Source organism: Cupressus sempervirens, chromosome 4 (assembly GCF_028749045.1).
Source record: "Cupressus sempervirens isolate cs-2001-9-10 chromosome 4, ASM2874904v1, whole genome shotgun sequence".
Taxonomy (NCBI): domain Eukaryota; kingdom Viridiplantae; phylum Streptophyta; class Pinopsida; order Cupressales; family Cupressaceae; genus Cupressus; species Cupressus sempervirens.
This window is the reverse complement of record NC_143121.1, coordinates 349633354-349647248: the sequence shown is the minus strand read 5'-3', so window position 1 is coordinate 349647248 and position 13895 is coordinate 349633354. Positions and strand designations below refer to the sequence as shown.

The 13895-nt window shown below is 36.4% G+C and overlaps 1 protein-coding gene across 1 annotated transcript; it reads right to left on the bottom strand.

Moving 5' to 3' along the window:
• Positions 1–11248: 11248 nt before the first annotated feature.
• Positions 11249–12514, bottom strand: LOC149561474 (DELLA protein RGL3-like). Its single transcript, XM_089827832.1, has one exon. The coding sequence runs from the start codon at positions 12512–12514 to the stop codon at positions 11249–11251; it is 1266 nt and encodes a 421-aa protein (XP_089683958.1).
• Between the last annotated feature and the right edge of the window lie 1381 nt (positions 12515–13895).

Genomic DNA, 13895 nt, shown 5'->3' with positions numbered 1-13895 from the left:
CTAAGTTTGGTGAATTAAGATATGGTTTGTAAACCCAAAAGTAGAGGAGACTTGGGGGTAAGGAAGATAACTAATTTGAATAATGTGCTTCTCATCAAGATAGGGTAGAACTTGATGAAGGAGGAATCCAATTCGTGCAATATTATGAAAGCAAAGTACCTTGGGAATCTAAAGTTCTCTAACTACACCTAAAAAAATAATCTCACTATGGGATCCAAAATTTGGGGAAATATTGTGAAGAACAAAACCCTTTTGAAAGAAGGTGTTATGTGGCTGGTGGGAAATGGTAATCAGATTAATTTTTGGGAGGATTCATGGCTTATGGATAAACCTTTATTAAAAAATGAAGTTTGGGTCTCTTTGGAACCACCTCCAAGAGAAAAGGGAGGAATGGTTGCAAATTTCATTTGCCCAAGGAAGAAGTGGAAAAATTTCAAGTTGCAACAGAATGCTATGGTTGGAGGGGACCTGATAGAAGAGCTAAATACTTTGCTAGAAGGGTATATAATCCTACTAAGGGATTAGAATGATGAATTCAATTGGAAGGCCACTTTGATGGGGGAGTTCTTTATTAAATCTGCCTATAAATTAATGTTTGACAAAATTTTAGAACCTAATGGCTGGGGAAGATATTGTTTCATCATTTAATCCCAAAGATTAATATTTTTTGGTGGACCACCATGCATAGGAAAATCCTCACTATAGATAACCTTATGAAATGGGGCCTTCAATTATCCAATAGATGCTACATGTGTAAGAAGGAGGAAGAGGGTATTACCCATTTATTCCTACACTTTAGTTATGCTTCTAACGTTTTGGGGAGGCTTTTATAGATGTTAGAGGTGAGCTAGGTGTTTAACATGGATCTAGAGAAATTTGTGGAGAATTGGCAAGACCCCTTTACTCACCCCCTTCTTGTCAGTTTGTGGAAGGGTATCCCCCCCATGTCTATTGTGGTATTTGGAAGGAGAGAAATAGTAGGGTGTTCAAGAAAAAAGAGGGAGATGAGAAAGTGGTGGTGGAAAGGATTTACAAACTTATGGTTGAGAATATGAGTTGTAGAAAGTGGAAAAAATCAGATTCCCCCCTTGTATGCTAGAGGTTAGAGTGGCCAAGGGTTGGAATTTGGAGGAGGGGAAAATGGAGATTGATAATTCCAATCTATTGGCTAGGAAAAGGATATGATGAGAACGCTTGCGTACAAATTGGATTAAGCTCAATTTTGATGGTGCTACTGGAAAGGAGGGCTTAGCGACAGGAGGAATGGTCAAGGATAGTAAGGGCAGAATGTTGTTGGCATATTCTCGATAGCTAGGAAAAGTGTCAAATAATACCATGGAGGTGGTAGCTATCTATTGGGGTTTAAAATTGGTGATAAGCGTGGGATGGAGAAATGTGGAAATTGAAGGTGATTCTAAAATCATCATAGAAATTGTTAAAGTTAACATGAGGGAAGGATGGGACATCAAGCATGTGATAGAAGACATCAGACACCTATTAGCTATTTTAAATAGGTTTGATTTGAATCATATATTTTAGGAGGGAAATAGTGTGGCAGATGGTATGGCAGTGTTAGGTCTAAAGGCAAAGGGACTAAAATGTTGCGGGGAATTTAATGCCTTACCAAATTTGGTAAGAGATTTAGTGAATCAATAAATTAAGAATGATGAACCCTAGTTGGAGAGATATTTTAAATTTTAGTATCATATTGTTGAGTTAGCAAAAATTTCAAGTCCATGAAGTACATATGGCTAGGAGTGATGGAAATGGTATGGGTAATAATAAATTTGCATGGCCCAAAAAAGAAAGAATTTTGAAGTTTGGCAAGAATGGTTTTTTAATGATTTTCCTATGCGTGTTCTCGCATGCCAGGAAAAGAAAAGGTTTAAATTTTAAATGGTTAGTGTGTATTGGGAATGATGGAAAAGATTGGGAGAAAGATAGAAGTGGTCAACACATGACTTCAATTTCTAATATGGATGCTACTACATTACTAATAATAATGGTCATTATTCTCATTTTTAGGTTTTTCTACCTAAGTGTGAAGTCATTCATAACAAGTGTTTCTAGATTCTAAAGGAGAAGAGAGTAGTGGGGAAAATTATAGAGATGGGTGGTGACCCTATGCATATTGAGCCATCCATAATTGATGAGAATGCGAGGAAGCCTTTGGTGTGGTATATGTTGAAGGAAGGCATTTTCATTCTATTTATGGAGGCACTCATTGGCAAGATGAAAATTGTTCCATGTAATTTGTCAATTCTTGGGAAGACCATACAATTACAATAAATGGCATTTCATTCCATATATCTGAAGAAGTGATTTCTCTGGCAACAGGCTTAGCCATGAGGGGTAGGAAGTAGTAAAAGGTGACAAGGGTGGCTAATGAAGTGAGTCTACAATGCTTCTTCTTGGATGGGGAGGAACCTATTTGGCATAGAGGTGATTTTATGTGGGAGAAGCTCCCTGAGCCATGGAATGAGGTTTGTTTGATGTTTATGAAGTACCTAACTATGGAAGGGCGGTATGGTGTCTGCTATTACTGCCACTTTTCTCTTCTAAATCATTTTCACTGCCATGATTTAATCTTCATTCCATTCTTTCTGTTGCATGAGTTAGTGGACACTATTATAGATTTAAAATAAAAAATAAGAAAGGGTGTTAATTTTACTATTTTACATCAAGGCTTAATGTTCAGGTTGTATTAATTTCACCATGCCTTGGTTCCCCCTGGGATTATGGAGATAGATATTCCTGCCCATCCTAACACCAAACCCCAATTGGTTCCCCTTAGGATCATGAGTCACAAAGCCCCCACTCCTCAACCTTCGCCTAGCGGATCCCTTGTGGAATTGAAGCCTACCCCCTTAGGGAAAAGAGGGAGACAAGATAAAGGGAAAGAAAAGAAATTAGAGGAGTCGAAGGAGGAGGGGAAAGGGGGTAGGAGGACATTGAGGAGGTTAACTAAGTCAAATTTTAAGAGGAAACTGAAGGAGGGGGCCTCGCAAGAGGAGGAGATAGATTCACGAGATATAGGCTGCCCCAAATAGAGAATGAAAGAGAAGGCATCAAATTTTGAGGAGGGGAGAATGAAGGAGGAGGAAGAGAAGGTCTGAAGCTCTTCACAATTCAGATCGAGAGACGGGATGAAGTAGAATAAGCAAGTGTCACATGTTTTGGCAACCATTGGGTTGAGGTGTATGGACTTAATGAGGGACCATTTCCCTAATGTAGTGGATAGGGTACCCTCCCCCATAATAGTTTCCTCCCCTATTTGGGCTTTTTCCAACAAAAACGCTAACCCCCCTGGTGTAGGAGCACCAACATAAAGATCTTTTCTTGGGATTTGTTTGGACAATTTTGAGGTCAATTTTCCTATTTTGTTATGATCTAGAGCATTCTATAAGCCATTTTGGCAAGACCTAGAACATCCTGTAAGTCATTTCGGTGGAAAGTCTCTTTAGGTCAATTTTCCTATTTTGTAATAATCTAGAATGTTTTATAGACCATCCTAACAAGTATAAATAGAGCTTTTAGGTTTAGGTTTAGTCAAGTTTATTTGATACGAAGTTACAAGGAGGAGAAATCTATAGGAGAACAAGTGTATATACTATTCATTTGATGAATCATTTAGAAGAATATCATTATCTATCTCTTTCTAGTTCTGGTTCCTTTTTTTTTTTCTTCCGTTGAGTTTATCTCTACATCATTTTTGGTGTTAGAGCTCAGCAAAAGGTCTAGACAAAAGTGAATTGTGAGTTTGTGTTTTTTGTGACAGGTTGGGAAGAGAACCTGTAGAGTGGCCACATGACTAGGTTGAGTGGAGAGAACGTAGATAGGAGAAAATGGTAACAAGAGGAGATTTATCTCTTGATAAGAGGATACCTTTAAATGCATGGGTTTCATATTATGATTTTTAGAAAATGACAAGATAGGAAGAGAGAGAGAGAGAGAGAGAGAGAGAGAGAGAGAGAGAGAGAGAGAGAGAGAGAGAGAGAGAGAGAGAGAGAGAGAGAGAGAGGCTAGAATGAATAAAGAGGTAGAAGAGAAAATGAGATTCCTAATGACAAAACTTAAAAAGGGGGAAAAAAATTTAGTGAGACTAAAAGAGGAGTTGAAGAAACATATGAAAAAATAAAATAGTGATTTGGGGCAACCTCACCATATATGAATTCATTAATTTGGTTCACTATACGAACCTTTGCATCCTTTTTTTGATGTCTTTATGCTTCAATATCTCCATGCTTGGAGACAAATTCATCACTATTTGATCTTTATCTATCCTCTTAGTTTCATCATAAGTATTCTTCCTTGCTACAACTATTATCCTTTTGATAGGCCATACCACTTTCTTTCTTAACTTCAAATGTCATCTCTTGGTTCCATCAAGAACCAACACCTCCACCTCTTTTCCATCTTTATGAACCTCTTCATCACAAGGCTCATCAACAATTACCAGTTCAACCTCTTCCCTATCTTCAAGAACCTTTTTATCATAACATTCATCAACAACTATTTGCTGCAAAAATTTTATATCAGCATCAATTTGTTTAGTTTGTCCTTCCAATAGACAAGCCTTCTCTTCATTAGCAACCAAATTCTCTATTCCATCTTCACAAGATTTTGTAATCTCAATGGATTGTTTCTCCAAATCACTATTTTCTTTTTTCCTATAGATTTCACCTCCTTGTAACTTCATACCCAAAAAACTTGACTAAACCTAAACCTAAAAACTCTATTTATATTTGTTAGGATGGTCTATGAAACATTCTAGATTATTAAAAAATAGGAAAACTGACCCAAAGAGACTTGCTGCCAAAACAACTTACAAAATGTTCTAAATCTTGCCAAAATGGCTTATAGAATGTTCTAGATCATTACAAAATAGAAAAACCAACCCCACAATGGTCTGAACAAATCCCAAGAAAAGATCATTATGTGGCTGCTCTTGCACCATACACTCAGGGACAATAGAATCCAGGTCCCTTGGATTGTCCTTCCTCTTTCTTGTCTTCCAATTCCTTGGTATTTGTTGTTTGTACTCTTGCCAAGTACCCAAGTCAAGTTTCATATTTTCATAAAACTCTTCTACATAAGAATTCAGGTAGAAGTCTTGGAAACTTGCAATAAATGGAGTAGAAAAATCAAATGGGACCTCATCATATACGAATTTATCAATTTGGTTCACTATAGGAACCTTTGCAACCTTTTTTTTGATGTCTTTATGCTGCAATATCTCCATGCTTAGAGACAAATTCATCACTATTTTATCCTTATATATCCTCATAGTTTCATCATAAGTCTTCTTCCTTGCTGCAACTATTATCTTTTTGATAGGCCATACCATTTTCTTTCTTAACTTCAAATGCCATCTCTTGGTTCCATCAAGAACCATCACATCCATCACTTTTTCATCTTTATGAACCTTTTCATCACAAGGATAATCAACAATTACCACTTCAACCTCTTTCCTATCTTCAAGAACTATTTTATCATAAGGTTTATCAACAATTATTTTCTGCAAATTTTTTATATCAGCATCAATTTGTTCATTTTGTCCTTCCAATGGACAAGTTTTCTCTTTAGTGACAACCAAGTTCTATATTCCATCTTCACAAGCTTCTCTAATCTCAATGGATTGTTTCTCCAAATCACTATTGTCTTTTTCTACATTTTTCTTCAACTCCTCTTTTAGTCTGACTAATTTTCTTCCTATTTTTAAAGTTCTATCATTAGGAATCTCATTTTCTCTTCTATCTCTTGATTCATTCTAGCTTCCTCTTCTCTCTGTTTTTTTTTCCCCCTCTTCTTCTCTTTTCTTTTTTTGAAAACTAGAATATGAAACCCATGCATCTAAAAGTATCCTCTTATTATGAGATAAATCTCCTCTTGTGACCATTTTCTCCTATCTAGGTTCTCTCCACTCAACTTAGTCTTGTGGCCACTCTATAGGCTCTCTTCCCAACCTTTCACAACAAATACAAACTCACAATTCACTTTTGTCTAGACTTTTTCCTAGACCCACATAAAGATCTTTTCTTGGGATCTTTTCAGACTATTGTGGGCTTGGTTTTCATATTTTGTAATGATCTAGAAAATTCTATAAGAAATTTTGGCAAGATTTAGAACATTTTGTAAGCCGTTTTGGTGGGAAGTCTCTTTGGATTGGTTTTCCTATTTTGTAATAATCTAGAATGATCCATAGACCATCCGAACAAGTATATATAGAGTTTTTAGGTTTAGGTTTAGTCAAGATTTTTGGATATGAAGTTATGGGGAGGAGAAATTGTAGGAGAACAAGTGTATATACTATTCATTTGATGAACAAATTAGAAGAATATTGTTATGTATCTCTTTCTAGTACTGGTTCCTTTTATTTTTGCTTCCATTGAGTTCATGTCTGCATCATTTTTTATATCAAAGCTCAGCAAAAGGTGTTGTGATAAGTTGGGAAGAGAACCTATATAGGAGAAAACCTAGATGGAGTGGCCACAAGACTAGGTTGATTGCAAAGAACCTAGATAGGAGAAAATAGTCACAAGAGGAGATTTATCTCATGATAAGAGGATACTTTTATATGCATGGGTTTCATATTGTGATTTTCAGAAAAAGAAAAGAGAGGAAGAGAAAAAAAAAAACAGAAGAGGAAGCTAGAATGAATCAAGAGATAGAAGAGAAAATGAGATTCCTAATGAAAGAACTTAAAAACGGGGAAGAAAATTTAGCAAGACTAAAAGAGGAGTTGAAGAAAAATATGGAACAAGAAAATAGTGATCTAGAGAAATAATCCATTGAGATTATAGAAGCTTGTGAAGATGGAATAGAGAATTTGGTTGCCAATGAAGAGAAGACTTGTCCATTGGAAGGACAAAATGAACAAATTGATGCTGATATAAAACGTTTGCAAAACATAGTTGTTGATGAACCTTATGATAAGAAGGTTCTTGAAGATAGAAAAGAGGTTGAAGTGGTAATTGTTGATGATCCTTGTGATGAAAAGTTTCATAAAGATGAAAACGAGATGGATGTCATGGTTCTTGATGGAACCAAGAGATGGCATTTGAAGTTAAGGAAGAAAGTGGTATGGCCTATCAAAGGATAATAGTTGCAGGAAGGAAGAAGACTTATGATGAAACTTAGAGGATAGATAAGGATCAAATAGTAATAAATTTTTCTCCAAGCATGGAGTTATTGTAGCATAAAGACATCGAAAAAGAGGTTGCAAAGGTTCCTATAGTGAATCAAATTAATGAATTCATACATGATGAGGTCCCATTTGCTTTTTCTAATCCATTTATTGTAGGTTTGCAAGAGTTCTACATGAATTCTTATGTGGAAGAGTTTTATGAAAATATGAAAGTTGATTTGGGTACTTGGAAAGAGTACAAACAACAAATACCAAGGAATTGGAAGACAAAAAAGAGGAAGGATAATCCAAGGGACTTGGATACTATTGTCATTGGGTGTATGGTGTAGGAGCACCCACATACAGATCTTTTCTTGGGATTTGTTCAAAACATTGTGGGGTCAATTTTCCTATTCTGTAATGATCTAAAACATTCTATAACCTATTTTTGCAAGATCTAGAATATTCTATAAGCCATTTTGGTGGGAAGTCTCTTTTGGTGGGTTTTCCTATTTTGTAATAATCTATAATGTTCTATAGACCATCTTAACAAGTATAAATAGAGTGATTAGGTGTAGGTTTAGTCAAGTTTTCTGGAGACAAACTTATGGGGATGAGAAATTTGTAGGAGAACAAGTGTATATATTGTTCATTTGACGAATCAATTAGAAGAATATTTTTATCTAGCTCTTTTTAGTGCTGGTTCCTTTTCATTTTGGTTTTGTTGAGTTCATCTTTGCATCACCCCCGATTGTGGAGGAAGTTACTATGAAGCAGGCAGATGATTTGGTTCTGTTGAGTTCATCTTTACATCACCCCCGATAGATGGTTTTCTTGGTGACGTGTAGGAGGTCAACATGGAAATCATGAAGAAGGCTTGCGGAGAGGTGTGGGAAAGAATTCATATGCTAGAAGAAATAATGCACCTATTGACAAAGTTTACTATCAAAGTGACACATGTGGCTGCCACCACACTGAACCTGCTAAAGGACACAGAGTGAGATCTGCCAAAGGAGGATTCAAGGATGTTGTTTGACTTCCTTGGGGAAGATTGGGCAAACATTATCTTGAGGAGGAAGGGGGCTAAGAATCCTTAATGGTTACTTCCTTTTCATTTTTATGCTATTAATATCCTAGTTGCTAAACTTGGAGGGATGTAAGGTTGTTATGCCTTTGTTTATACATTTCTATAGCTTTTCTAGTTTTAATATAGGTAGTATGTATGTTGGGTCTACTAATACTCTTTTAATTATGGTTCTAGAACTTTTTTTTGTTTTATTAAGTGGTAGGGGTAGTTTTGTTTGATGGTTTCCTATTGTTAGTTGACCAGTTTGACTATTATAGGGCTACCCCCTAGTTTTGGTTGCTTTTAATTCAAAAATATGTTGTTTATTGGCAAAGTAAAAGGTTTGATTGAAAAAATAAAATCTCAGCTCTCAACAAAGTTTGAACTGAGAGTTCTTGGTGTAGCAAGGTACATTCTAGGAATGGAGATTATAAGAGATAGAAAACATAGAAAGCTTTGGCTAGCCCAGAGTAAGTATATTGGTAATATTCTAAGAAGATTCAATATGTGGGATTTTAGACCATTGAGTGTTCTTGTTACTATGGGAACAAATCTTTTTAGCTCATAGTGTCCTTCATCCGATTGGAGATGGAAGAGATGAGTCGAGTATCATATCAGAGTGCTGTTGGAAGTTTGATGTATGCTATAGTCTATACAAGACTAGACATTACCCAAGCAGTGGGAGTACTTCCCCATTATATGTCTAATCTAGGAAGACCACATTGGGATGCAATAAAAAGAGTTTTCAGATACTTACGAGGTACCTTAGAGTACACTATATGCTTTCATAGAACATGATATGAGCATTCCTTCGATATTTAGGGCTATGTGGATTCAGACTGGGTTGGCGATGATGATAGAAGAAGATCCACTAGTGCTTATGTGTTTGCATTATTCAGTGGTGCAATTTGTTGGATGTGCAAATGACAAGTTGTGATCACTTTGACCACTACAAAGGTAGAGTTTATGGCAGCTACTCATGCTTGTAAGGAAGCCATCTAGCTTAAGAGACAATTTTTAGATATAGAGTTCAAATAGGGTGTAGTGACAATTTATAGTGACAGTCAAAGTGTAATCTTCCTAGCGAAGAACCTGACATTTCGTGCTAGGACCAAGCTCATTGATGTCAATATCATTTTGTAAGATACATGGTTGAGGACAACAAGGTGAAGCTAGAAAAAGTGGAGACTTTGGTGAATGTTGTTGATGCATTAACTAAGCCTATATGCACAGAGAAGTTTAGATGGTGTCAGAGTCTATGGGTCTCTCAGCCCCTAGCAATTAAGTCCATGACACTATGGCTCCCATGACTCTTCCAAGGTTTTCAACAAGTGAGAATGTTGAGAATTGTGTGTCAACCTTACAAGCTTTTTCTAGAAAACTCTAGAAAATTTTTAGAAAATTGTGGAATTTGTTTGTGGTAGTTTTCCACATGTTTATGAGTTGAAAAAAGGTATGAGTTGTTAAAAATGTGTCTAGTCTCTAGAACAATATAGAAGGGCTATTTTTTGAGTGTAAAAAACTCATTATATGACTTTTATGAGTGTCTAAACTATTATGAATGAAAATAGTATTCTTGGAGTTGCAAATTACAAGTGGGTATGGCATGGTTGGTTTACTCATGGTTTTGGTTCATGATTTTGTAAAAGCACAAATGGTTTTGAAGCAGCAAATTGCTATAAAAGGAGGGCTTGGGTAGGTCTTTGAATCATCAAGTTTAGTTTGTAAGACTAGTGGTAGAAGGAGTCTCTCTGAGTCTGAGTCTGAGTTTGAATTGTGGTGATGTGCTCTTGTAAGAACTTGCATTGCAAGTGTATTGTAATTTTCTAGATTTGAGAATACATTGTGCGGGTTTTGGAGGGCAAGGTTTTTCTCCCAGAAGGGTCTCCCCATGGTATTCATTATGTTATGTGTTCCTTGTTATTTTTATTATGTATATTATGCATTTCTTGAGATCTCTACAATATTTAGTTGAATTTGCATAATTGTCCCTTTAAAGATTAGTGTAGGAAGCAATTCCACACACCTTAGCTTCCTTACAAGTTTTTCCCTAAAACTAAACACCTTTCCATTCCATCCTAGAAGTTTCAATAGCACCATTCTAGTATAAGTGATTAGGTTACTTAGGAAATAAAGGAAAGTCAAGATTCATGTTTGAAATAATTTCAATTTCAAATTTGAGCACCACAAAGATATATAATTGTATGTCTTTCTTAGTATTGAAGAAGAACAATATGCGTTTTTAGAAATTAATGTGTTGTCTAGATATCTTTGCATAGTCAAATAAAATTAATTTCCAAACCTTGGCCTAAGATAAAAGAGCTTCACCAAAAAGCACTATGTCGTCTACAAAGTGTTGGTAAGTAGATGAGGGGAGATCAGAGGCAGCTTTGACACCTCAAATAGAATTGGAGATCCTTAGTTTGTTTAGGTTCCTACTTAGAATTTTAGCCACAATAAAAAAAAGATAGGGAGATAGATGATCTCATTGCCTAAGACCAGTACCAGTAGTGAAAAACCCCGAAGGAGCCCATTAACCAAAACACCCCAAAGGAGCCCATTAACCAAAACTGCATAACTTGTAATAGTGACACAGCTCAAAATCATCTTGTGGAACTTTGAAGCCAAATTTGGTTAGAACCTTATCAAGGAAAGATCACTTATAATGGAAATACCACTTCATCCTGTTCAACAATAATTATTCTTAAAAACTTTACATTCAAACATGAAACTTCTACCATTTTCAGTAAGAACTTAAGAACATGGCTGCTCTGCAGCTCTTATCGATGTCCAAAACTTTACATTAGTTGTTTGATTTCACTTAACAAACTTAGTTATAATATTGTTATTACACGGCATTGCAAATCTTAACGTAAATTGAATCTGAGAAGAAATCCACAATTTAAAACCGAAGGGTGAGATACATAAATAATAATAATAACACCATTGTAGTAGTGTATTTTCGCTTAGAATTCGAGGATTTTAAAGAAAACCCAAATTATTGCTTTATCTAATAGATGACAGTTCAATATCCAGACATCACGACGACAATTCATTTAGACAGCACTCCATGCGGAGACTGCAAATAATGGTGTGCTTTTCCACTTGACAATTATGGCATGTCCATCCGCATCTAGACTACAATGTTCAGTGGAACCACATTCTTGTATTAACATTTGCGCCTGATACATACCTCGAAAGCTGAAACTCTTTTCGCTGAACCCTGCTCGTTTGAAGAAACACCTCCACAGATCAGTTCCAGCATGCCTAACAAACCTCTCCTTCCCATCATAGACTATCATATTCCTAATGTTACTTCCAGGTAACAATTCCTCATGCTTCATCCTCCTAATATCACTTCTGTCCGTCATGCTAACATCCACCATATCAAAATACGCCATATAAAAGCTAAGCATCTCGTTGAATCTATCAACAAAAGATGGAGAATTATGCTGGGCTTCTGTTTCAACATTCACCATGATGCTTGGCCGTAGCTTCTGTATAACGCTTAACAGATTTTCCAGCAGGACAGGTTCGTACAACAAAGTTCTCAGAACAAGTGGAGCATGAACTGCCAACGCCTCGCCAGATTCAACGGTGAACAAGCCCTCCTTAATCTCCTCCGTTCGAACGATCTCTACCGTGTTGTACGAGAACGGAATCGCCGATGATTCAGCCAGCTCCTGAAGTCTTTCTCCGCTTTTTAAAAGCTCCTCGCGATCCATCCCAACTGCTGTAATCTTGAGAAGCTGAAGCGCAGGGAAATCAGATGACAAAGATCTGTGTGCCAGGTACTCCATCAATACTGGCCAGTGCGACCCGATTCGTATTCCGAGATCAATCACATGAATTTTCTGGGCATTCCCCACGGTGTCAATGATTGCCTGCACAGCCGTGAACTCCATCACTCTGACAAGGGAAAGAACTCTAGTACAGTAAACAAGATACCTAGGAAACTCCTCTTTGTTGAATTCGCCGGCAATATCGAAGCCAAAATAGGGGACTGGTTTAGATGCGTTATTTAACACTGTGAGAGTCTGGCGTTCGATTCTCTCCTGCAGTGCGGCGGAGACATAATAGCCGAGCCTTTGTGTGGCATTCCCCATCTGACAAGACAATTGTTTGCATTTGGTGACCATTTCAGCAGCCTCATCATATTTATCCTCGCCTATCATATGTCCAGACTTGAGCAGAAGTTGAAACAACTCCATCCCCTTCTCTTCTTCTCCAACCAGAGCCTCGTTAACTTCAGATTTATCATTATTCATCGCTGAGCAGAATGGAAACTTTTCATGGTCTGACACAACAAAGCTGGCTTCCATTGCCACGCGTAGAGGCTAGAGTTTACCTAGTTTGGAGGACTCAAATCACAATGTCCGATCAAATACAACGAGTTATACAGGAACTTTGAGACAGTTTTAATGTCTTAATATCATCAAATGCAACGAGATCTAAACAATTATGGCGTTAATCTCGATGCCGTAATCTCATCTAAATTTATAAAACAAGGAGATGCGTACAAATTTGGCGTGATATTCAATGTACTCGTTATGCAAAGTAAAACTAGAAACATACAAATTCAACATAATTTAAATCGGTAGATACATCGAGAAGATTCGGCTGGGCCTTCGATGCGTTGACCCTTTCCAGTCGCCGATGTGGGGCTGAGCCATAACCCGCCTGTCTATAACTAAGAAATTAAGCTTGAAAAAGTAAGTCAAACTTTGACTATTTAACACTTACGAATGAAGCATTAGTGTGTGATGTTTAAGCCGTTCCCCTATCTAGGGTTCACTATTTAAGGAAACTATAGTCTATGGAGCATCGAAGCTGACTCATTTATAATAATTATTAATTTATTTAAAAAGTTATATTCATTATATTTTATATTTTTATTATTAAGCTATAGGCATAATTATTAATTTATTTAAAAAGTTATATTCATTATATTTTATATTTTTATTATTAAGCTATAGGCAGGTTCTTTATATGAAATGTACAATTTTCAATATGCATGTAATGGGTGAGCTAGTTGGACAAGAAATGAGTACCATTACGAAGATAGCCATGATAATAATTATAATTGCAAACTATTATCCTAATCTTTATTCTAATCTTATCCACTAACCCTAATTCTAACCTTAATCTTGACTCTAATCCAACCGAAATCATTTCCAGCGCTAAATATGGTATAAGTCATAGCACAAACCCTAATCTTAAATTTTAATGATAACCCTAAACTTATCTAACCCTAATCCCAACCATAACCCTAAGGGATCATTTTTTTGTTGGAATAAAAATAGGAAATTAGGAATTTTTTTTCTATTTTTTATTTGGTGCACCAATTGGAATAGGGAATGGGAATATATATATTCCCATTTTGCCCCTAAAAAGAACTTATGTCCATTCCAAAAAATAGTTGTTATATGAATAGTCATTCCCATTCTCAATATGCATTTCTATTCTCAATTCCTATCCCTCTAATCAAATGGGCCCTAAATGTCGACCTAAACAACAAAGGCGATAACCAAAAGGAGAGAGATACTTATGGCCCAAGGAAAAGAATGAGTGAACCACTCAACAAGAAGACACCCCAAGGAAAAGAATGAGTGGACCACTTAACAAGAAGACCTTGGCACTGAAGAACGATGAAGATGAACCACAAGTTATGGAGATTTAGGTTGCTAAGTCTCTTAAGGAGTT